We start from the raw sequence: 25596 nt of genomic DNA, 5'->3' as shown, positions 1-25596 counted from the left end.
TTTTAAGGCTGTTCGGGCGCAATACATTTTTTCTAGAGGAAAGCCGAAGTGCGGAGCCGAAGTCTACGCCCCTTCGTCAGTGATTGGCCAAGAGTAGTGATTCTTCAATAAAGTCTTTGTTGTCATTCATTGAGAGACTCATTTTCATGCAAAGTTTTTCATTGAGAAATACTGCACCAAACAGCTTAGTTAGATGTAAAAATATGCAACTAGGATCCTCTGCTAAAACATACAAATTAATGACATTTGAGTTAGTTTAGATTGACTAAATTTGAGGAAATGTTTATTTTTTCTCTTTTTTCAAGCGGTCTATTAAGGGAGTATGTCAGCACACTTGTTGGTTCGGCTCGCCGCCAGCCGAATGGGGCCCTGTCCTCCATGAGCCCCCCATTGATTTTTGTTAGTCATTCTCACTCAGATATCACATTAACGTGGCACAAGTCATGGCAAAATGTGTAGAATTGTAACTTTAAAAAGGCCCCCACCAGAGGGTAATTCCACCCCTATTTCTACATGATTACTGTCCAAAAGAGGAAATTCTCATTTAGGTTCCACCTCCCGAAGAATGACGTAGCCTGCTAATACATATTCACGAATTGGGGGTGGGAATGTTCTGTTGATTTCCAGGTGGTATAGATAAATCACAAGTAGGGCCCTGACAGCTGTCAGTGTATTTAGCTAGCATGCTAACCTTATTCAGCGAATGTTATCTGTTGTTGCTACACCTTATTCATAAGATTAGCCAGCTGGCTACAGTTGGTTCTGGAGCTGGATTTGTCATAAGCAATTAGGGAAATGTTCACCAGATGGATAGGGGAAACCAGTATCTTTGACTTTGCCATCTATTGTTATAGCCAAAGTCCTGGCATATTTCATAAATTGTGGCTCTGAATCCACCATAGAAATAGAAAAAGTAACATGGATAGTCTTAACTATTGAACGATTTGGACTAGTGTCGCGATGTTCTACATTGTAGTGAACACGGTGCCTCCTTCGGTAGGCTGCTGGCAGGCTATTCAGCTGCGCTATAGCAGTGATAAGTCAGCCTGTGCTCATGGCATGGTTCTCACAGCTAGGGGAAGTCAAATCATAGGCTACGATGACTTTGCTCATGATGCACGCCGCAAATGATATGTAAAACCACCCAGTTTATAATACAGGATAAACACTTGTGATTTCTAGCTGCACCAATCAAAAGCAGTGAAGCGTGGTCAAAACCATTCATCTTGGGGTGGTGGGGGGAGCAGAGTTCCAAAATGCAATCAAGTTACATGCAAGTTTACCATTTTTAAAATGGTCATATACACTAAGTGTACAAAACATTAAGAACACCTTCCTAATATTGAGTTGCGCACCTGGTCAGTCTATGACATGGAAAGAAATTGATTTTTAAATGTTTTTTTTTTTTTTTAAGATTCTATACTTAGTGTATATAAACTCAGCAAAAATAGAAACGTTCTCTCACTGTCAACTGCGCTTATTTTCAGCAAACTTAACATGTGTAAATATTTGTATGAACATAACAAGATTCAACAACAGACTAACTGAACAAGATCCACAGACATGTGGCAGAAATTGAATAATGTGTCCCTGAACAAAGGGGCGGGGGGGTAAAAATTAAAAGTAACAGTCAGTATCTGGTGTAGCCGCCAGCTGCATTAAGTACTGCAGTGCATCTCCTCCTCATGGACTGCACCACATTTGCCTGTTCTTGCTGTGAGATGTTACCTCATTCTTCCACCTAGGCACCTGCAAGTTCCCGGACATTTCTGGGAACTTCACCCTCCGTTCCAACAGGTCCCAGACGTGCTCAATGGGACTGAGATCCGGGATATTCGCTGGCCATGCTAGAACACTGACATTCCTGTCTTGCAGGAAATCACGCACAGAACGAGCAGTATGGCTAGTGGCATTGTCATGCTGGAGGGTCATGTCAGGATGAGCCTGCAGGAAGGGTACCACATAAGGGAGGAGGATGTCTTCCCTGCAATGCACAGCGTTGAGATTGCCTGCAATGACAACAAGCTCTGTCCAATGATGCCGTGACACACCGCCCCAGAGGACAGGCCTCGGTGTAACGCTTATTCCTTCGACAATAAACGCGAATCCGACCACCACCCCTGGTGAGACAAAACCGCGACTCACCAGTGAAGATCATTTTTTGCCAGTCCTGTTTGGGCCAGAGACGGTGTGTTTGTTCCCATAGGCAACGTTGTTGCCGGTGATGTCTAGTGAGGACCTGCCTTACAACAGACCTACAAACCCTCAGTCCAGCCTTTCTCAGACTATTGCGGACAGTCTGAGCACTGATGGAGGGATTGTGCGTTCCCTGGTGTAACTCGGGCAGTTGTTGTTGCCATCCTGTACCTGTCCCGCAGGTGTGATGTTCAGATGTACCGATCCTGTGCAGGTGATGTTACACGTGGTCTGCCACTGCGAGGACGATCAGCTATCCATCCTGTCTCCCTATAGCTTAGGTGTCTCACAGTACAGACATTGCAATGTATTGGCCTGGCCACATCTGCAGTCCTCATGCCTCTTTGTAGCATGCCTAAGGCACATTCACGCAGATGAGCAGGGACACTTGGCATCTTTCTTTTGGTGTTTTTCAGAGTCCGTAGAAAGGCCTTTTTAGTGTCCTAAGTTTTCATACCTGTGACCTTATTTGCCTACCGTCTAAGCTGCTAGTGTCTTAACGACCGTTCCACAGGTGCATGTTCATTAATTGCTTATGGTTCATTGAACAAGCATGGTAAACAGAGTTTAAACCCTTTACAATAAAGATCTGTGAAGTTATTTGGATTTTTATGAATTATCTTTAAAAAGACAGGGTCCTGAAAAAGGGATGTTTCTTTTTTTGCTGAGTTAATATTTTTATACGGACTGGCTCAAATTTAAGTGAAACTTGACAAATGAACCAATGGATTATGATAATTTCCTGGTAAAAAAATGGAGGTGCAAAAACATAAGTGTAATTTGCTCCCTATCTCAGGCAGCCAAGTGCAGGCTATGGGAAAAGCTGTTTGGCTCAGCCAATCTTTATCTATTATATTGCTCAGCTCAGTCGCAACTCGAGAAAGAACTTTGCAGGTGTTTCTGATTAATAAACAATGCCATGCTGGTGGGTGGTAACATTCAAATAAAACCCAGCTCAGAAAAGAAAGAGACTGAAAAGTATTAGCACGTCATATAGGGGAAACACACGGCATTGGCACTGAAAATATCACTTCGGGATTTCCCATTTCAACTCCAAATACAGTATATCATACTAAAACAATGACTTGACTTAAATGGTTGTGCAACATCATTGGTAAGCTATTGGCATCGTCTTTCAGCTGAAAAAAAGTGAAATTCTACTCGTGGGCATTTAAAACAAATGTTCTCTGTATGGTGAAAATGTGTAGAATTGCAGGAAATGTACTTTAAAAACGTAAATGTCTCTGTCCGTCATCAAGACGAGCCACAAATGTTGAGGTGGGGGGCCCCCTAACCCACTAGCCATGCTCTACCAACTGAGCTACAGCAACGAAAGGAAAACGTTTAAAGTGTGGAAAGTATCGAGAGGAGGACACTGACCTGGTCGTTCCAAGCCGAGATGCAGTATAAGCTGTCGTCCTCGTTGAGCAGATGGACGGTCTGGCTCAGGAAACTGGACAGGAACAACAACCATAACATGTCACCAACCATTGTCTTATTTCAGATGTCGCGTCGATTCCGCCTGCACTGATCTGTCACATTGATTGAGGGACAAGAGTCGCATAGATGTCTTCATGCTGGGGATGAATAAAGTTGATCCAAGTCTATGATTCCCTACCACAAATACATTCCATTCCAGTATGGGACAGTTGAACCATCTCTACCAGCTCTTCCGAAGAGCATGTTTGCGAGGTTAACCTCTTAGAGCTCTAGGGGCGCTATTTCATTTTTGGATAAAAAACGTTCCCGTTTTAAGCGCGATATTTTGTCACGAAAAGATGCTCGACTAGTTTTGGAAAGAAAACACTCTGAAGTTTCAGAATCTGCAAAGATTTTGTCTGTAAGTGCCCCAGAACTCATTCTACAGGCAAAACCAAGATGATGCATCACCCAGGAATTAGCAGAATTTCTGAAGCTCTGTTTTCCATTCTCTCCTTATATGGCTGTGATTGCGCAAGGAATGAGCCTACACTTTCTGTCGTTCGCCCAAGGTCTTAGCAGCATTGTGACGTATTTGTAGGCATATCATTGGAAGATTGACCATAAGAGACTACATTTTCCAGAGGTCCGCCCGGTGTCCTTTGTCTAAATTTGTGCGTAATCTTCAGGTGCAGGCATTTTCTCCTGGGATTCAGGAGAGAAAGCATGTTTCCAAGAACGATGTATCAATGAAGAGATATGTGAAAAACACCTTGAGGATTGATTCTAAACAACGTTTGCCATGTTTTCAGTCGATATTATGGAGTTAATTTGGAAAAAAGTTTGCGTTTTGAGGACTGAATTTATGGATTTTTTTTGGTAGCCAAATGTGATGTATAAAACGGAGCTATTTCTAATACACAAGGAATCTTTTTGGAAAAACTGAGCATCTGCTATCTAACTGAGAGTATCCTCATTGAAAACATCAGAAGTTCTTCAAAGGTAAATGATTTTATTTGAAGGCTTTTATGTTTTTGTTAATGTTGCGTGCTGGATGCTAACGCTAATGCTAACGCTAAATGCTAACGCGAAATGCTAACTCTAGCTAGCTACTTTTACACAAATGATTGTTTTCCTATGGTTGAGAAGCATATTTTGAAAATCTGAGATGACAGTGTTGTTTACAAAAGGCTAAGCTTGAGAGATGGCATATTTATTTCATTTCATTTGCGATTTTCATAAATAGTTAACGTTGTGTTATGCTAATGAGCTTGCTGATAGATTTACACAATCCTGGATATAGGGGTTTTTTCATAGCTAAACGTGACGCAGAAAACGGAGCGATTTGTCCTAAACAAATAATCTTTCAGGAAAAACTGAACATTTGCTATCTGAGAGTCTCCTCATTGAAAACATCTGAAGTTCTTCAAAGGTAAATGATTTTTTTGAATGCTTTTCTGTTTTTTTGTGTAAATGTTGCCAGCTGAATGCTAATGCTAAATGCTACGTTAGCCATCAATACTGTTACACAAATGCTTGTTTTGCAATGGTTGAGAAGCATATTTTGAAAATCTGAGATGACAGTGTTGTTAACAAAAGGCTAAGCTTGAGAGCTAGCATATTTATTTCATTTCATTTGCGATTTTCATGAATAGTTAACGTTGCGTTATGGTAATGAGCTTGAGTCTGTATTCACGAACCCGGATCCGGGATGGGGAGATCAGAAAGGTTAAACAAGCATTGAATTCAGTTGGCCCCATACTCCAAATGTTTGTCAGCCATTTCTCATTAGTTAACGGAGGACAGAGCTGGAGAAGTAGCACATGTTCAACAGTTAATACATTTAAGGATTGGGGCACACAAAGGAGAGAGAGATTTAGTAAAGCAGGAAGCATGTGGATCTACTGCCCCCTTTTGGTCAATAATGGTCATATTCATTCTAAAGCACATACTCAGCTACATTAAACTCACTGACAACCTTCCAATGATCTTTGCGCTGAGATTGAAGTCTCGCTCTCTCGCTCCCTCTCACCTGAGTGTACTACACATTAAGAACACCTTCCTAATATTGAGTTGCGCCTCACCCCTCAGAACAGCCTCAAATCGTTGTGGGCAAAGACTCTAAAAGGTGTTGAAAGCGGGTCTGAATACTTATGTAAATTAACTTTCACTTACTTGTATTCTTTATATATTTGCAAACATTTCTGAACCTGTTCTTGCTTTGTCATTATGGGTTATTGTGCGTAGCTTGATGAGCAATTTGTATTTAAAAAAAAATATATATATATATATATTTTTTTTTTTTTTTTTTTTTAAGGCTGTAACATAAAAAAAGGGGGGAAATTCTTAGGGCCTGAATGAAAGTATTCAGACTCCAGTTTTTCCACATTTTACTGCATTACAGCCTTATTAAAAAATGGATGTAGTTTTCCCCCTCATTCTATACAGTACCCCATTACGACAAAGCAAAAACAGGTTTGTTGAAATGTTAAAATATTTATACAATTTTGAACTGATATCACATTTACATAAGTATTCAGAACCTTTACTCAGTATTTGTTGAAACACCTTTGGCAGCGATTACAGCCTTGAGGCTTCTTGGGTATGACGCTAAAAGCTTGGCACACGTGTATTTGGGGAGTTTCTCGCATTCTTCTCTGCAGATCCTCTCAAGCTCTGTCAGGTTGCACAGCTATTTTCAGGTCTCTCCAGAGATGTTTGTTCGGGTTCCAGACCGGGCTCTGGCTGGACCACTCAAGGACATTCAGAGACTTGTCCCGAAGCCACTCCTATGTTGTTTTGACTGTGTGCTTAGGGTCGTTGTCCTGTTGGAAGGTAAACCTTCACCCCAGTCGGAGGTACTGAGCCCTCTGGAGCAGGTTTTAGTCAAGGATCGCTCTGTACTTTGCCCCGTTCATCTTTCCCTTGGTCCTGTCTCGTCTCCCAGTTCCTGCCACTGAAAAACATCCCCACAGTATGATGCTGCCACCACCATGGTGGTGACAGGTTTCCTGCAGACGTGACACTTGACACACAGGCCAAAGAGTTCAATCTTGGTTTCATCCGACCAGAGAATCTTGTTTCTCATGGTCAGAGTCCTTTAGGAGCCTTTTGGCAAAGTCTAAGCGGGCGGTCATGTGCCTTTTACAGAGGAGTGGCTTCCGTCTGGCCACTACCATAAAGGCCTGATAGGTGGAGTGCTGCAGAGATGGGAGAACCTTCCAGTAGGACAACCATCTCCACAGAGGACCTCTTGAGCTCTATCACAAGTGACCATTGGGTTCTTGCTCACCTCCCTGACCATGGCCCTTCTCCCCTGATTGCTCAGTTTGGCTGGGTTAGGGTTCTAGGAAGAGTCTTGGTGGTTCCAAACTTATTCTATTTAAGAATGATGGAGGCCACTGTGTTCTTGGGGACCTTCAAAGCTGCAGAAATGTTTTGGTACCCTTCCCCAGATCTGTGCCTCAACACAATCCTGTCATCTCAGAGCTCTACGGACAATTCCTTCAACCTCATGGCTTGGTTTTTGCTCTGACAAACACTATCAACTGTAGGACCTTATATAGAGAGATGTTTGCCTTTCCAAATCATGTCCAATCAATTGAATTTAGCACAAGTTGTAGAAACATCAAGGACAATCAATGGAAACAGGATCCACTGGAGCTCAATAGCAAAGTCTGAATAATTAAGTATCGTTTTTTTTATAAATTTGCCAAAATAAAATAAAACCTGTTTTCACTTTGTCATTATCGGGTATTGTGTGTAGATTGATGAGGAAATGATCAATTTTAGACTAATGCTGTAACATAACAAAATGTGGAGTAGGGAAGGGGTCTGAATACTTTCTCGAATGCACTGTATATACACATGTAAAGTGTTGGTCCCATGTTTCATGAGCTGCTATAAAAGATCCCAGAAATGTTCCATACACACAAAAAGCTGCCCTCTCAAATGCTGTGCTTACATCCATCCCTGTTAGTGAGCATTTCTCCTTTGCCAAGATAATCCATCCACATGACAGGTGTGGCATATCGAGAAACTCATTTAACAGCACGATTACACAGGTGCACCTGTGCAGTTGTCACACAACAATGCCACAGATGTCAAGTTGAGGGAGCGTGCATTGGCATGCTGACTGCATCATGAATGCTCATTTCTATTCCATAAGCTGCCTCCAATGTCATTTTAGAGAATTTGGCAGTACGTCCAACCGGCCCCACAACCGCAGACCATGTGTAACCAAGCCAGCCCAGGAACTCCACATCTGGCTTCTTCAGCTGCGGGACTGTCTGAGACCAGCCACCCGGACAGCTGATGAAACTGTGGGTTTTCACAACCGAAGAACCTCTGCACAAACTCAGAAACCGTCTCAGGAAAGCTCATCTGCGTGCTCATCGTCCTACCCAGGGTCTTGACCGTGGCGTTGTAACTGACTTCAGTGGGTAAATACTCACCTCCGATGGCCACTGGCACACTGGAGAAGTGTGTTCTTCACGGATGAATTCCGGTTTCAACTGTACAGGGCAGATGGCATCGTGTAGGCGAGGGGTTTGCTGATGTCAACGTTTTGAACAGAGTGACCCATGTTGCTATGTGTTTATGGTATGGGCAGGCATAAACTACAAACAACGAACACAATTGCATTTTATAGATGGAAATTTGAATGCACAGAGATACCGTGATGAAATCCTGAGGCCCATTGTCGTGCCACTCATCCACCGCCACCGCCTCATGTTTCAGCATGATAATGTACGGCCCCATGTCGCAAGGATCTGTACACAATTCCTGCAAGCTGAAAATGTCCCATTTCTTCCACAACCTGCATACTCACCAGACATGTCACCCATTGAGTATGTTTGGGACGCTCTGAAGCGACATGAACAACACTGTGATCCAGTTCCCACCAATATCCAGCAACTTCGCACAGCAGTCGAAGAGGAGTGGGACAACATTCCACAATTAACAGCCCGATCAAACTATGGTTTTCTGATCTTCGTCCCTACTTTATTTTTTTAAAGGTATCTGTGATTCCCAGTCATGTGAAATCCAAATCCATTCAATCTAAAACTACAGAGATCTTACCTGAAGAAATCTATGGAGATATCTAGGTCTTCCTCCAGGACTATGGCAAAGTCGGCATCCTGCAAATCAATCACAAATCGACCACAATGGCAGAAATCAACCACAACCATAATAACCTGGATTTGGTGGACAGAAAGGTGAAAATACTCACTGGGTGTAGGTTGAAGGTTGCAGTGAGACTGGCTTTGTAGTGCTGAAAGGAGAGAGCAGACAGATGTATAGAGGTGGTAAGGAGTGGGTGATGGTTGCCAAAACACTGGTGTGCATTACAACACAACATTGCCTTTGATTGTCTCATTTGTTGGTGTTTGACAAAATAAGTGACTTCTAGTTGACTAATGACTGTGTGACTGACTCCGTTTCAGCTGGTCTGTGATGGAGGCTGCTCGGAGTGTGATGAGTGAGTTGGCTGACAGACATCTCACCTGTGATACTCTGGCATTCTTGATGCTGATGGGAGTGTGTTGAACCCCCTTCAGTCCAAACAGCTCCACCACATCCATGGGCTCCTGTACGAACACACACATGCACGCAAGCACACACATACAGCTTTAAGCGCAATAAATGAAATACCATACAGTTGAGAAGATGGTTGAGGAGGGTGAAGATAAAGAGAAGGAACTCCGTACCTCATAGTATCCATCGATGAAGACTGTGACCATCTGTGGGTTGACCCCCTGGGCCGAGAGCAGAGACCTCAGCATCCTAACATGGAGAAGAAAGAGCTGGTCGTAACCCTACTTCCAGACTTGTCCCTTTCCATCAGAATCACAGTCATACCTGTACAGATAGTTAGGTCTGTTCCCAGCGATGACCGCCACAGGAACATTGAACACATTGTTGTTGGGGAGCTAGAGAAAGGAAGGGGAGGGGGGACAAGCTTGAGTTCAATCATCCAGACAGGCCCTTATAAAAAATATTTAAAAAGTAGTGCACTAAAATCGGGAATAGGGTGCCATTTGGGACGTGGGCCTTACTGGGTCTGGGTTGAACTCAATGGGGGCCGGGTCCTTGCAGCTACAGATGCTGCCGTAGCCCTCCACCTTACTGCAGAAGAGTTTCCTCCTCCTGTTCAGCTCTGTGTCAGCCCAATGGCACTCTGCATCTGCAGGGGGAGAGAGAGGAGAATGATACCCAATTAATTACAATTCACTGACACATTTCATTTTTATTTTTTCCCCCCACAAGGGAACTTCGAGTGTGGCATTCAGTATAAAAACACACACGACAAGTAGAAGGAGTTGAGATGGTGGTTGACATGGTGCAGGAGCATAAAACCACCTGACAATGCATAGTGAAAGTATACACAACCCTTGCAGTCTTCCCATTTTTCTGCCTCAAATTATTTATTTTTTTAACCGATCTACACAACCTAGTCCACACTTTCAAAGTAAAAGACAAAATATTGAAAATGAATCTTCATAAAAAATGAAGATGTATTGATTGCATTTGCCTTCAACACCCAAGTTAATACTTTGTGGAAGCGCCTTTGGCAGCCATTTACAGCTGTAAATCACTTTGAATAAGACTACCAACCTCGCACAACTCTTAGAGAAACACAAATCAATTGTTTTTCTCAAAATTGCTCAAGCTCAGTAAACTTGGTTGGGAATCATTGACGGACAGCAATATCATTTTTAAAAAAAATGATTTTCAAGCAGATTAAACTAGGACTGAGAATGCACCTTTCTGGAACACTCACCACCTCTTGGAAAGCCATTCTGGTGTGCCTTTGGTATTAACATTTGTCATTGTCCAGCTGAAAACCTAACCCCGGGATAGTGTCAATTTTCCAGAAGACTACAGCAGGTTTTCCTCTAACTTTTCTAACTGGGCTTTGCTCCTCATATTTATTTTGATCCTGACAAACTTCCCAGTCCCTTGCTGGTGACAAGAATACCCATAATATGATGCTGCCACCACAATACTTAAAGATACAGAGGATCAACAACAATGCATTCACGCCACATTACTGGCATGTATGATAAAGTGAAAATAAGTTAGGTTCTAAATCGGGGGGGGGCAAAGTACGACCCCAATGTTTTTTAGCCCTTTTTTCGTCCAATTTCGTGGTATCCAATTGGTAGTTACAGTCTTGTCCCATCGCTGCAACTCCTGTACGGACTCGGGAGAGGCGAAGGTCGAGAGCCGTGCGTCCTAAGAAACACGACCCAGCCAAGCCGCACTGCTTCTTGACAATGCCTGCTTAACCCGGAAGCCAGCCGCACCAATGTTCGGAGGAAACACCGTACACCTGGCGACCGTGTCAGCATGCATGCGCCCGGCCCGCCACAGGAGTCGCTAAAGTGCGACGGGACAATCTAACCCAGACGACGCTGGGCCAATTGTGTGCCGCCTCATGCGTCTCCCGGTCACGGCCAGCTGTGACACAGCCTGGGATCGAACCTGGGTCTGTAGTGATGCGGTGCCATAGACCGCTGCGTAACTCAGGAGTCCCCCGCAAATTGTTTTTAACAAACAATTAATCCCCTAAAAAAATGCGCCCCTCCATTGAATTTCTTAATCCCAATGTGGCCCTCGAGCCAAAAGGTTTGCCCACCCCTGTTCTAAATATACACCATTTCCAGGCTTTCATAATCAAATAAAGTAGACCGCTCACAATTCTTAATCATTACACAACTGTTCTAATTTCAATCATCCTCTTCACCCTCAACATTCAGATCAGTCTGTTAACTCGAAATGACAACGACAAGGTTCCAGTTTAACTAAGTTTACTATACTGTATGAACACACTACAATGTAGCCATTCCACTCAAGGCTAGGTCCATCAACAACCAAACTTCCTGCGCAGGCGCACTCTTGACAGAGTGATAGCCCCGAAATAACAGAAATATAGGGATACTTAAAACATGAACTTAACAGAATCAAATTCAATCACCCTCATCATTCAGTTCATTGAAGTCACATGCACCATTATCAGTTCTGGTTTCTATCACCCATTCATCCATTGAAGACAAAATAGCATATTTTATTAAGTTACTAGTTTTTGCTTCGTAGTCAGAGCAATGCTGCCGCGCGAGTGGTCATGTGCTGAACACATTGTCAGCACGGATATTCTTGGAAAAAGTTACATTTGGAAATGGAGCTGCACCTCTAGAATTTTGCGATATTTGACGAAGGTAAGTGTCAGAGCAAATTCTGCAGTTTCTTTCTGATACTATATAGAAATCAAAATGTTTTACCTGCATGTGATTTGAAAAAGTTATGCTCCTTTCCCTGCATCTGTCAATTACAAGACGCACCTCTCTCTTCATGTACAATTTGACAACTGATAATATTGTCACTCATCAGATTGTCAATTTAATCTCATCTATAGGCCAACCATTTGTGTGTGAAATTTGTTTCGGTATAGTTTAGGTCAGTGGAGTCTGCTGATGGGAGGATAATGGCTGGAATGGAGCAAAAAAATGGAATGGCATCAATACATGGAAACCATGTGTTTGCTGTATTTAATATCATTCCCCCTATTCCGCAACAGCCATTACCACGTCCTCCCCAATTAAGGTGCCACCAACCTCATGTGGTTTAGGTGTAGTTTCGATGGGCCGGCTGCGCAGGCTGACTGGCATCGTTTGTTTCCTGCTCATCAACTTGGATAGAGTGATGGATATGTTTTGCAATATTCTAAAAGGCCTACTGCAACACGTAGTGTGTGTGTGTCCCTTACAATAAATGTGATTAGCAAGAGAGTTATAGTAAATAAAACAGTCCATTAACAGCTTATTTTCATAACGTAAAGCAGAACGATATCAAATCAGCAAGACACGTGGTCAAATTATTTGCTGCTGATAAATAACACAATCATGACACTAAATCTAAATCAAATCAAAGAAAAAGCCATATCTCAGACTGGCCAATAAAAAGAAAAGATTAAGATGGGCAAAAGAACACAGACACTGGAATTCTGCCTAGAAGGCCAGCATCCCGGAGTCACCTCTTCACTGTTGACGTTGAGACTGGTATTTTGCGGGTACTATTTGAAAGAAGCTGCCAGTTGAAGACTTGTCAAATTTGAGAAACAGACACCTCACAACAATGTACTTGTCCTCTTGCTCAGTTGTGCACCGGGACCTCCCACTCCTCTGTATTCTGGTTAGAGCCAGTTTGTGCTATTCTGTGAAGGGAGTAGTACACAGCGTTGTACGAGATCTTCAATTTCTTGGCAATTTATCACATGGAATAGCCTTCATTTCTCAGAACAAGAATAGACTGACAAGTTTCAAAAGAAAGTATTTGTTTCTGGCCATTTTGAGTCTGTAATCGAACCCACAAATTCTGATGCTCCAGATACTCAACTAGTCTAAAGAAGGACAGTTTTATTGCTTCTTTAAATCAGAACAACAGTCTTCAGCTGTGCTAACATAATTGCAAAAGGGTTTTCTAATGATCAATTAGCCTTTTAAAATGATAAACTTGGATTAGCTAACAACGTGCTATTGGAACACAGGAGTGATGGTTTGATTTGGATCTCTTTTAGTCCCCATTTGGACAAATCAAATTTCCATATGACACACTATTACAAACATACATAATGACCCAATAAATACTCAATCTACTATAGTCCCACAACATTTCTATGCATTATTTTTAAATTGTTTTAAAATAATGTTTAAATGTATATCTTGAAAGGTTTCTGGTTTGCTCAGTGAATTTATTCAATTTCTTTACTGCTCTCAATCGAAATGTTATTTTGCCTATTTCTCTTTTCTGTCTGGATAACGCATAGATGGTGGGCAATATATTCCTAGTATTTACAGAATGTCTGCCTCTTACCAACTGAATACCGTTGTGAATAGAACTTGTCCGTAAATTATGTATATTATGAAATAAAATAAGCATGTTTTTTTCAATTATTTTATCGATTGATGACCAACCAAGAACATTGCGCATGACTGCAACAGAAGAACCATATCGCCACCTTAAAACAATCCTTGGCTGCTTTGTTCTGTGCATTCTGCAGCCTCCTAACTTCACTTGATGATGCATTTCACCAGACCACAACAATAGTTCACCTGACTCTCAATTAATGCTTGTGTTATTTGCTGAATAATTTTTACTGGTAAATATTTAGCTATCCTTCTGATTATGCATGCTGTTTTAATATATATATATTTTTTTTACATAGATTAGTTATTTGAGACGACCATGATAAGCAGTTGTCTAGCTGCACTCCCAATAGTTTGGTTTCTGCCACTTCTTCAATTTGTACTTAATTGTATCCCAAGCTGTTTTGGCATTTTCCTAGTGGAACAGACCAACATAACTTTGGTTTTCTTGGTGTTTAAAGCAAGTTTGTTTTGGCAAACCCACTCCCTAATATTCTCCAAATCTCCTTGTAAAGCTTGCTGTACCTGTTGAACCGATTGTCTTGCTGCATAAATTGTAGTATCATCTGCAAATATAGTAGCTTGAGTTTCAGCTAAGGCATAGGGAAGGTCGTTGGTATATATTAAATAGTGGCCCGAGGCAGCTGCCCTGCGGTATTCCACAGTTTAACACGAGGGGAAGAAAATGAACCATTGATATAAGTGGACTGTTTCCTGTCAGTTAGATATGACTGCTACCTCCTTAAAAACAATGCATTAATTTTGTCAAAATTATTTCATGATCCACTAAATCAAATGCTGCACTGAAATCTAAAAATAGTACACCCACAAACTTTCCATTATCCATAGTATTGAGCCACTGGTCAGTCATGTCAACCAATGCAGTGGTAGTGGAATGTTTTTTGCGATACGCATGCTGATTGGCTGTAATCAGATCATTCTTTTCCATGTACTCCCATATTTGTCTACTCACAATACCCTCCAATATTTTACTGAGTGTAGGGAGTAGACTACTTGGTCGAATATTGGCAGGAGTAATGGGTTCTTTGCAGTCTTTCGGAATAGGGGACAGTTTCGCATGCTTCCATACATTTGCAAACATCCACTTTTCCAGTGATCAATTAAATATGCATCTCAGTGGAACAGCAATCTGGGGAGCAGCACAGTGAAGCAAAAAATTGTCCATAAGACCATAACCTGTAGATTTATAATCAGGTAATTACTTCAAAAGGTGTGTGCACCGTGTGCAGACTAAAAGAGCAGGTCTTGTTGCTCATAATATGATCATCAATCCATTGGACAATAGCTTGTTTGGATGAATGTATGTTTACATTGTTGCTCAGTAAATTAATTTTCTTTGTAAAAAAATCTGCAAAATGATTGGCAATATCAACTGGTTTTGTTATTATTATCCCGTCAACCTCCACACTAGATGGGCATGATGAGATAGTTAAGGGCTTACTTGGTACATCTGTGTTCCATACCTTTTTAGAATCATTTTTACAACCAATAAAACAACTTTTTTTTCTTTTGATTCAATTTAACTGCATAATTAAGTAATGTTCTATAATTCTGTTCATCAATTTCTAATGTTGACTTGGCTGCTAAGACTTTTGCCATATTTCTTTGAGAAAAAGCCTCACCCAGTTCATCATCAATCCATGGAGATGGACGAGCACCAACTGTACTCTTTCATATCGGGGCATGATGGTCCAGTGAGCAAATCAATAAAACATTGTGTAGCGTGATTTAAATCATCCTCTAGATAAATCAGCAGCCAAATCATTTAGAAATAGCTCATGATTAAATATTTTAAAATTTCTCTTGACCACAATCCTTGGGGGTTTCTTTGGAACCTTGGTGTTCAAGGTTATGGTCACAATATTATGGTCTATCCAGCCCACTGGCATTGATCTGGCTTTTAAGCATTGCAATGGTATATTACAGAAAATCAGATCAATGCATGTGTCTGAACAATGACCCAACTTAATTGATGATCTAGTAGTATCATTAACCATTTGTTTCAAACCACAGTTCTTGGTATATCTCATCAATGTTGTTCTAAATGTATATTAAAATCACCCAAGATAAATACATCTCTGTTGCTATCTGTGGCCTGGTGAAACCCAGTACATAAGTTATCCAGATAGACCACCTAGCTCTAAGGTGTCATATACACACATCCTACCAATATGGGTGCCTGGTGAGACAGATGTACTTGAGCCCATAGTGCCTTTACTTGACAAACACGAAGGTCATCCCTTCTCTTAAAAAGGTATATGATTTGAATGTTCAGTGCTACACCCCCACCATTCCTATCTCTTCTCAGTAGACCATATGCATGAATGTTAATTTGCCCATCATTTACAGATGCATCTAAATGTGTTTTGTTCAAAGCCAAAATATGACCAAGTTAAAAACCTCATGTATTTTGTTAGGAAGGCTACATACATTAACCTGAGCTATATGCAACCCTTTCCTTGTCAAGTGGAGATCAATAGAGGATGTATCTGTTATAGTTGAAGTTGTCATGATACACAACACACAAACTCAAATTTGAACATTTGCTACTCCAGAGTCCCGATACAATTGCCCGTTGATATAAAGTTTATCCATCACCATGGAGACTCGTTGATTCAGGCAACGCTTTTCCTTCATGGGATATCGTTTTTTTTTTCTCCTTTGATCTCGGTGGGGAAGTGATCATTCATTCCAAAATCAGTGTCTCTGAGTTCTCTGCCCATGTTCTTCGTCATTTCCTTTTGCTTAAATTTGTCAAAACATGCAATAATAGCCCGTGGCCTATTCCCAGAGGCCTTACCTATTCTATGGACTCTGGAGAAAGTGACATTACGCACAACATCGGTGAGCAGTTTTAGTTTAGTTGACATAAAGTCTCGGACTGTGTCCTCACAGCCTCTGCTGTTGTCATTCTCCGGTATCCCAAACAGTTGCATAGTTTAATTGCTGTGGTAGGAAAAAAACTGAGGATGGATCAGCAACATTGTAGTTACTCCACAACACTAACCTAATTGACAGAGAGAAAAGGAAGCCTGTACAGAATAAAAATATTCCAAAACATGCATCCTGTTTTCAACGCGGCACTAAAGTAATACCGCAAAACATGTGGCAAAGCAATTCACTTTTTGTCCTGAATACAAAGTGTTATATTTGGGGAAAATCCAAAACATTACAGAGTAGCACTCTCCATATTTGCAAGCATGGTGATGGCTGCATCATACTATGGGTATGCTTGTAATCGTTAAGGACTGGGGAGTTTTTCAGGATAAAATAAACCTAATGGAGGCAAAATCCAAGAGGAAAACCTGGTTCAGCCTGCTTTGCTGTATTTTAATCTCACTTTGTAACAACAAAATGAGGAAAAAGACAAGGGGTGTGAATACTACTCTACCTCAATTACCTCGTACATCGACTCGGTACTGGTACCCCATGTATATAGCCAAGTTATCGTTATTCATTGTATATTTGTCGGGTTATTATTTTTCTCAGCATTGTTGGGAAGGGCACACAACTAAGTATTTCACCGTTAGTCTACACCTGTTTACAAAGCGTGACAAATACAATTTGATTTGAAAACCTAACTCAAGAATAGTTTTATTTTTCAGAGAGACAATTACACACATTTTAATGCCAAAGACAGACCACAATGACTTTCCAAGAGCTGGTGAGACGTTCCTGAATGGTCCAGTCTCAGCCCTGACTTAAATCTGCTTGAAGATTAGAGACCAGGTTTGAATATTGCTGTCCATCAAAGATTCCCAACCATATTTACTGAGCTTGAGCCATTTTTGACAAAAACAATTGATATACATTGCCTTAAGAATAGTGCAAGGTTGGTAGACTCTTATTCAAAATTATTCAGTTTTTAAAAGAAGCTTCCACCAATTATGAACTATGGGGAGAGAAGACATATGCAATCAACACATCTTGATTATTCATATGGAAAATGTTATATTATTTTGCTTTCAATTTGAAAGTGTAGAGTAGGGTGTGAAGATCAATAGAACAAAATTCGAATGTAATCCCTTTTAAGATATATTTTTAAGGCAGCAAAATGTGAAGACTGCACAAGGGTTGTGTAGACTTTCACTAGCGACTGTATATGTAAGATAATTTCTCTTCATAGCTGCAGATAAAGGATGATTGGTCATTTGTGAGCGTGGAGCAAGGTGAGGAGGGAGATGAGATGATGGGAGGCTAGGTAGGTACCTTCAGAAGCAGTGAGCTGCACCTCAGTCTTCAGCAGAACAGGATCTCCCCAGGTGGACAGGGCTGGGGACTTGGAGTGTTTCTCACCATACAACTGACCTGAAAACAAACACCCCAAGCAGCTCATCGTCAACACACCCACACCACATGACACGCAAATGGACAAAAACCTAGGATAAAACGATAAGAAAAATGTCATAACGTTTCACAATGCAGCTGCGCTGCTGCCAGCAGCGGTTTGGGTCTCACAGTACATCCCTTTCAGATGGATCAGCATTGCACCTGTACAACCATTACTGTTGTAATGGTAGTACAGGTAGCCTAGAGGTTAGAACGTTGGGCCAGTAACCGAAAGGTTGCTGGATCAAAACCCCAAGCTGACAAGGTAAACGTCGGTCGTTCTTCCCCTGAACAAGGCAGTTAACACACTGTTCCCTGGTAGGACGTCACTGTAAATAAGAATTTGTTCTTAACTGACTTGCCTAGTTAAAGGTTCAATTATTATTATAAAAAAATAATAATAATACCATTACTGTACCTCAATTCCACCTCACAAAGTTTGCATTTACTTCTCAAAGTATTGCCATACAGGAAATCACTGCGGTCGCTTGCCTTTCTCTGGCATTTTTCCAACTTAAAGACAATGACGTAGCGATGGAGTCCATACTCCCGGTGTCGACTCCCATTTCTGAATATCAAGATTCGATTCCGCTAGGAATTAGTACGGCAACTAATCAAACGCTTGCATATTTTATAGCGAAGTAGCGAGGGACGGAGAGAGAGGGGAGGGGCACAGTACAGGCAGGTCGGCCACCAGGCAGAGTCAGGACCGTGCACTAGGCCCATCTTCAATACATAAAAAAAAAAGCTGTATTTCGCAATGCAATATGCTGCAATTTCACACAACTTCAGTAAAGCAGGGCTTATCATCAATGAATAGCTTAGGATATTCCACATGCAACAGACCAAAGACTGAACACACTCACATTATTATTTGAAGAGAAAGAGCAGGTCTTTGGTTAGGGATTTTTCTTAACGTAAAGATCCCAATTTCATTTAAACGTTTTAACATTTAAAACGTTCACACCCCTAGCAGTAACTGTAATTTGTGTGAAAATGGATCTCTCTGTGTGTGTGTGTGTGTGTGTGTGTGTGTGTGTGTGTGTGTTTCAAGAGTGAGTGAACATCTGTTCCTATACCTCCTTTCTTCACCACCAAGGTCCACATGTCTCTCCAGCTGAGGTTGAGGCCCGCCTGGCTCCCAAGCCCCTTCAGCAAGTTTTTAGCAGACTCTTTCAGGTGGAACGTCCCCTCATCCTAAAGGTAAACAATACAACACAAACAGACAGGCACAAAACACTGCGTCGTCAGGCTAAATTATTAGCCTTAGTCTACATTAGCCCATTGAGCGCTTCAAGTGTATTGCATGCAAATACAATAGCTTTGATGCAAGTCACTACTGGTGCATCAAGAACTAGCTTATTACTATAGTATATACACACGCAAAACCGGAAGGGAGTTAGTGAGTGACTCACCTTGATGGTGAAAATGAGGACCCTGCCACGCGTCACCATGTTGAGGAAGAGGATCATGGCCTCGTCCTCATGGGGAGAGTAGGTGTCAAATATCCTCTTGGCCATCACATGGCCCTGCACACACACAAGAAAGTGACATTTATGCTGCAGACCAACAAATAGACGTTGTCTAGAGAGGAGAGGTTGGTTTAGCAATAGGGCGATTCCACAGTAACAAACTGAGACACGATTTCTCACTTTAAAATGTTTAACTATAAAACAATGACTGCAAAGTTAAGCCATACAACTCTATGCACAAGCACTACTTTTAACCATTTCCACTGAACATCTGACAAAAACACATTTACTTGGAGAACAGTGCAAATGAAAAGTTTGGTAACTGAATGACGGCACAAACAGCCCAAACCATTCCCGTAACAAACTTTGTATCTTAACTGTTCCTCAAGTAAACGTGTTTCAGCAAAACGTGGGAATTGTTCAAAGTAGACCTTGTGCATACAGTTGTGTGGTTTGTTTCACTTTGCAGTGATTGGTTTTTGTTTGACATTTTAAAGTGAAAAACCTGAGTCTCAGTATCACTCTTACCATGGAATTGCCTACTATCAAGACTAGTAGTTTCATCTCACTATGTCGTCGACATGTTCATGAATGCTTGAAAAACAAAAGGCTAAATGGAAACACTGCTCACAAGTGCAGAGGGAAAAAAACATCAGTTTTGGTGTGTCTCTAGGTGAAGAGTCAAAAACGCTTACTCACTGTAGCCTGGTTGAGGACTATCACGTGAATGCCTCGGCCCTGCTCCCGCATTTCATCCTCCAACACCTGGAGAGGGACACACAGACAACACAATATCAATAGTTACATCATAAATCACACTATGAAACCCAGTTTATAGGACACACATCAACAATAAGCCAGATTCACACTAGAGCCAGATTGCACTGGCTCAGACCTTTCTTCATTCAAATTCATTGTCTTTTCCAGAAAAGTGGAGTTCAGCTGGGTTTGGCTCAGTAGTGTGAAAAGGGTAGGCTTATAGTGAAATGCCTACAAGTACTCACAGTGGTGCCGTCCACTGCCACATAGACTTTGGAGCGGCTGGAGTACACCTCAATGTCCAGGACCTTCCTACCGCTTGCCGTCTTCCGCGGGGTCTCCATGTTGGGCAGGGCGTCGTCTTTAAACGAGCATGGGAAAGTTCAGCCATTTTGAATTGTGGAAAGTTGCTTCATAAGTTGACGTAACATTGCTCAGCAGTACGAATTCCATTGATCAACAACTTTGTTAGGCTATAGTAAGTGAGAAACAGCTTTTGACATCGAAAATGGAAAAGTGTGAAACAAATGGAAGAATTGACAAGAACTCACCATACTCCTGCACTGCCTCTTCCTCATTGGCTACTCTTCTTGTGTCTAAGATTAATTTTATATTTACAATGACTGTGACCAGCAGAAATAGAACCGCTCCAGCCTGCACAGAGGAAAAAGTCAAGTTGATTTCTCAAAAATACCTCAAAATGTAGGGTAACCAAAAGTGACAGTGAATGGTAGCTGAACTGGCAAAACAACATGTATCTGGGTTCACCTGGCAGCCTCGGCGGAGAGCTCGCTTGTTAGTTAATTTGTACTTCCAGGTGAGATAGAGGCTCCGTTGCTGGCGAGGGATGAACGGTTTTGCTCGAGGATTCGGTGTCCAGGTGTCCATACCTGACTGTGGCACGAGACTGCAAACCCTCGCCACCTCCTACTGCTGAGCACGTTACAACAATAACGCATATGCCTACACAGCATCCAGTCCAAGCTGATGACCAGTTGCAGTGACCAATTAGCTGCAATCACCTCGTCATCTTGAAAGCAGAGAGAGCAGAAGTTGAAGAATGCGGTAGCTAGCTAGTTTATGTGCACAGTTAGCGAACGGTAGCATAACAACAAATGTTTGATTGTGCAAAATAAATATCCCATTAATGTTAATAAACATAACATAGCTACTAATGTGTTATACTACTAGCCAACACACCAAGATAATTCAAGTGAACTAATGAAGGATATAAAAAAAAAAAAGGAAATATTTATTATAATTGTTTTTTTGTTTTTTTAAACACCACCACAGGTTCATCACGCCCATAAATACTGTATTTGGCTAGCTAGGAGGTCTTAACAATGTCTTTGCAGCAAAACTAACAAAGATGTCACTTTCCTATGGTAATGAGAAAACCTTTCAAATAAAAGCCTGTATTTCAAAATATTGCAAGATGGCCAACTCATTGAAAATATATTACATTTTAATCAGTGTTGAAGAATGCAAGAAGGAATTTATGATTCAAATAACCAACATCATCGAGAATTGATTATTTGAATCAGCTGTATAGTGCTAGGGCAAAAACCAAAACATGCACCAGGGGGTGGAGAGACAGATCTCAAATAATGAGGTGAGAAGTGGTTTAATTTGCATAAAATAATTAGTGTCACAAAAACTTAGCATTCATCTCTAAATATAATGTGCGTCCTTTTCTTTCAGTTTGTGCTGGTGGTTCCCACCTTGGCGCCTTAGTGGATGGCATTGTGCCGATGCCAAATCGCAAGGGTCGCACAGGTCATGCTGGCCTGGCTTTTGGCTTCCACTCCTGGAGCTAGAGCTTCAATGCTGTACCCCACAAAGCCTTATCCCGGACATTGTCTATTAGCGCCTGGCAACAACCTTATAACGCAGGAAAGGCATTTATAGAGAACTTCTCTGTGCTGCTCTGTTGAAGTGGACTCAGGTAAATCCTCAATTACCATTACTAGTTGCGTCAAAACATGACAAACAATTTCCAAGACAATGGCTTCCACTAGATGTCAACATTCTTTAGAAATTGTTCAATGTTTTTATTTTTGAAAAATGAAGAAGTAGTCGTATTCTTTCTAAGTGTCACTCAGGTGGACTCTAGTCTTTTGGTGAGCGTGAATGAGAGCGCACGCCGTGTTGTTTTTCTCCGGCATTGGAAACAGTTTATTCCGTCTTAAATTGTATCGATTATTTACATTATAGGGTACCTGCGGTTGGATTAGAAATGTTTCAAATGTTTGGACCAAGTTTCCAGGTATATTATTAGATCCTTTGCAGGCATGTTGGGCGAGTTGGAACCGGTGTATTTCAGAATCAAACGCGCCAAATAAACAGACATTTTTGGGATATAAAGAACTTTATCAAACAAAACGACCATTCATTGTGTAACAGACCTTTGGGATTGCAAAAAGATGAAGATCTTCAAAGGTAAGCAATTTATTTTATCGCCATTTCTGACTGTTTGGTTGGAAAATGTTTTTCATGCTTTTGTATGCGGGGCGCTGTCCTCAGATGGTATGCTTTCACCGTAAAGCCTTTTTTAAATCTGACAAAGTGGCTGGATTAACAAGAAATTAATCTTTAAGCCAATGTATAACACTTGCATTTTTTATGAATGTTTATTATGACTATTTCTGTATTTTGAATTTGGCGCTCTGCAATTTCACAGGATGTTGTCGAGGTGGGTCGCTAGCGGAACGCCTGTGCCAGAAAGGTTAATAATGGTGGTGGGGACAAGGTCGGACAGATCTCCAGGGACCCCAGCCTAAAACCTCACCTGATGGCCAACCAGCGACAACTAAAACACTTCCATCTCCACTTTTACATTGGCACAAATCATTTGTAAAAAAAATATATATATATCTTTAACCCAATATGTAATGCATATACAGTGACTTGCATTGTGGCCAATGTAATGGGTGGCATACAAGGTCAGCAACACTACGTGTTATTCAGTGCCCCATGAAATAACACTATATATAGTTTCTACAGATCCTAGAGTACTCCCAACCCCACTTTTAGACAGGAGTTATTTTTTATGTAGGCCAATATGTAATTTAAAGGCCTACAGTTATTTCATTGGATCACTGGAATGGGTGGATTTGAAAGTGCTGCTGGATATGTAAATCTCAGTCCCCCAAGAAATAACACCATATCTACAGACCCTACCGAGTAATCCCAACCCTACTTTTACATCGGCAGAGTCGTTTTGTTCTCTATAAGCCGATATGTAGTTCATATGCAGCGTATTGCATTGCAGTGAATGGAGTGAGGGGGAAACAAGGAGTCATCAGCACACTCTATTAAACCCTTTGCCCAACACAATAGACCAATTAAAGTTTTGTAGACTGGAGTAGTTCCAATTACATATATATATTTGTATTTTATTAAAAGTGTATTTATTTACATGACTTTTATTTAACTAGGCAACATATAGCCTTACATAATAGCTTTCAACATACTAGTACTGGTGTACACTTTCTACAGAAATCTGGTATAAATAATACAATATAAAAAATAAAAGTTGCCCATATGTTCCAATAATTTAGCTTTAAAACTATCATTTTGATAACATGGATGGTCCGTCCTTGCATCCATAGCTCGGTCAATTAAGTTGAGAGTGGAACACTTCTCCAGACCCATCCCTTCCCTGTTTCAGTAAAAAACTGTGGGGACTAGGCTTTGTTATTGTTTCAACTTCTGATTGACACTTTTGTTGCAACGCTGTGAAAACAGTTGTATTGCACTAGAGTGGAAAAAAACGATATTGCCAAAGTTTAGCATGTCTTTGTATGGGGACTCTTATTTTGAATAAATATCCGCGATCATCCTGCCAGAACAATATCCTGCTGCCAGGAGAACGGTAATGAGGTTTTAACAAACCAATGCAGCTAACGTTAGCTGGCTAGCTAACGGTAACAAGAGCAGTCGTTGCTGACTGGTTTTCTGATATGTGTCTATTTGCATAACAACTCAAGTTAAATTGTAGTAGCTATCTAGCTAGCAAGTAATAACTCAACACTTACGCCGGCCGTAGCTTGCAGGACAATCGCTGGAGTTGCTTTTCTGTAAATGGAAGCTGGCTATCTGCTGCCAACTGCTAGACTGACGACTCTCACACTAAATTATTCCGCTGCTCTGTCGGCCGCTAGTCTCGCAAAGCACCCTGATCCTGCGAGCTTTAGTGACGTGAGGTTCATGAACGATTCGTTCTTCTTCTTCAAATTTGTATTGGCGTATCGCAATCGTGGGATGCTTACACCGCCTCCTACTGTAATGGAGTGTGAGTGTAAAAGTACTCTTCTTGCGTTGTGGACAATCAATCATCCACACCCATCCAGTGAACAAGCACCAAACCAGGAGTGCAGAGTTGGAAGGTGAGCCGTGCAATTTTGTGCTGTTTCTATCAGGTACATTGTTAAAATAGTAGATTGTATATTGTAATTGCTGTATTATTTTTGGTAACATTGTTGCCCAATGAACAAGCACCAAACCAGCGTGCGTGAGGGCAGAGGTTTTTTTTTTTAACAACAAATCAATACTGGAAGTACATGTGGGAACACAAGTATATATAAATAATATACAAAGGACAATTAGGCTAGGGTACAATATCACATTACACAAGGACCTTAGCAATGTCTACACTGTATTTCTGATACATTTTAATGGACAAAAACATTTTATTTTCTTTCAAAAACAAGGACATTTCTAAGTGACCCCAAACTTTTGAACGGTAGTGTATCTCTCACTCCTCTTGTTCCATGTCGGCTAGGATGCAGGGATTGAGCGCGGGGCGATTCCGGTGTGAGTTATCTGGCCCAAATGTATTACTCTCTGGCAGATGATTACACGGGCTGCTTTATATAACATTTCATTATTTATTTTTACACATTTTCTCATTGTTTCTGTGATCAAAAAAATGTAATTAACATTTAAATTAAATACTTTAAGAGTCCTGTTTAAGTAGTACTTTAGTATTTTGATACTTTGTGCAAAGCAATTGATAAGCATTAAAAACTTTGTGGATGGAGCCTCTTGAGTGGCGCAGAGGTCTAAGACACTGCACCACACCGCAGTACTACAGATGCTAGTTCGATACCCGTGCCGGTAATGACCGGGAGACCCATAAGGCGACGCACAATTGGCCCAGCGTCGTCCGTTAGGGGAGGGTTTGGCCCGGCAGGGAAGTCTTTGTCCCATCGCGCTGTAGTGACTCCTGTGGCGGGCCGGGCGCATGTACGCTGACATGGTCATCAGGTGTATGGGTATAATTTGTATGCATAAAATGTATAATAGTAATATTTAATGTATTTTTTCAAGTTATTTGTAACTCATTTTGTACATAATATTTCTGTCATTTCTGACTCTTATGACTGTAAAGAGCTTCTGGATATCAAACAGCGATTACTCATCTCGAACTGCACCCCCCCCAAAAAAAATGTATTTAACGAGTCGGACGC

At 41.2% G+C, this 25596-nt stretch overlaps 1 protein-coding gene and 1 long non-coding RNA gene across 2 annotated transcripts in view; one reads left to right on the top strand and one right to left on the bottom strand.

Moving 5' to 3' along the window:
* pomgnt1 (protein O-linked mannose N-acetylglucosaminyltransferase 1 (beta 1,2-)) overlaps nucleotides 1-24358 on the bottom strand; it is a 31167-nt gene extending 6809 nt beyond the window's left edge. Inside the window, exons 1-15 of the mRNA XM_021599715.3 lie at nucleotides 24163-24358; nucleotides 20894-21155; nucleotides 20677-20779; nucleotides 20371-20486; nucleotides 20066-20131; nucleotides 19310-19423; nucleotides 18974-19091; nucleotides 17775-17873; nucleotides 9675-9802; nucleotides 9478-9548; nucleotides 9327-9402; nucleotides 9123-9206; nucleotides 8849-8890; nucleotides 8698-8756; nucleotides 3577-3649 (exon numbers count right to left, since the gene is read on the bottom strand). Of these exons, the coding sequence (XP_021455390.1) occupies nucleotides 3577-3649; nucleotides 8698-8756; nucleotides 8849-8890; nucleotides 9123-9206; nucleotides 9327-9402; nucleotides 9478-9548; nucleotides 9675-9802; nucleotides 17775-17873; nucleotides 18974-19091; nucleotides 19310-19423; nucleotides 20066-20131; nucleotides 20371-20486; nucleotides 20677-20779; nucleotides 20894-21013 (1269 nt within the window). The 5' untranslated portion in view covers nucleotides 21014-21155; nucleotides 24163-24358. The remainder of the gene's footprint in view (nucleotides 1-3576; nucleotides 3650-8697; nucleotides 8757-8848; nucleotides 8891-9122; nucleotides 9207-9326; nucleotides 9403-9477; nucleotides 9549-9674; nucleotides 9803-17774; nucleotides 17874-18973; nucleotides 19092-19309; nucleotides 19424-20065; nucleotides 20132-20370; nucleotides 20487-20676; nucleotides 20780-20893; nucleotides 21156-24162) is intronic.
* On the top strand, nucleotides 283-7333 carry LOC149984016 (uncharacterized). The gene is made up of 2 exons (XR_016495273.1): nucleotides 283-3888; nucleotides 5344-7333. It is a non-coding gene; the product is annotated as an uncharacterized LOC149984016 (long non-coding RNA).
* Nucleotides 24359-25596: the final 1238 nt, after the last annotated feature.

The sequence above is a fragment of the Oncorhynchus mykiss genome, chromosome 4, assembly GCF_057628025.1.
Source record: "Oncorhynchus mykiss isolate SJ-2025 chromosome 4, ASM5762802v1, whole genome shotgun sequence".
In the NCBI taxonomy this organism is placed as follows: Eukaryota; Metazoa; Chordata; class Actinopteri; order Salmoniformes; family Salmonidae; genus Oncorhynchus; species Oncorhynchus mykiss.
The sequence above is the reverse complement of the archived record's forward strand: the minus strand, read 5'-3'. Positions and strand labels throughout refer to the sequence as shown.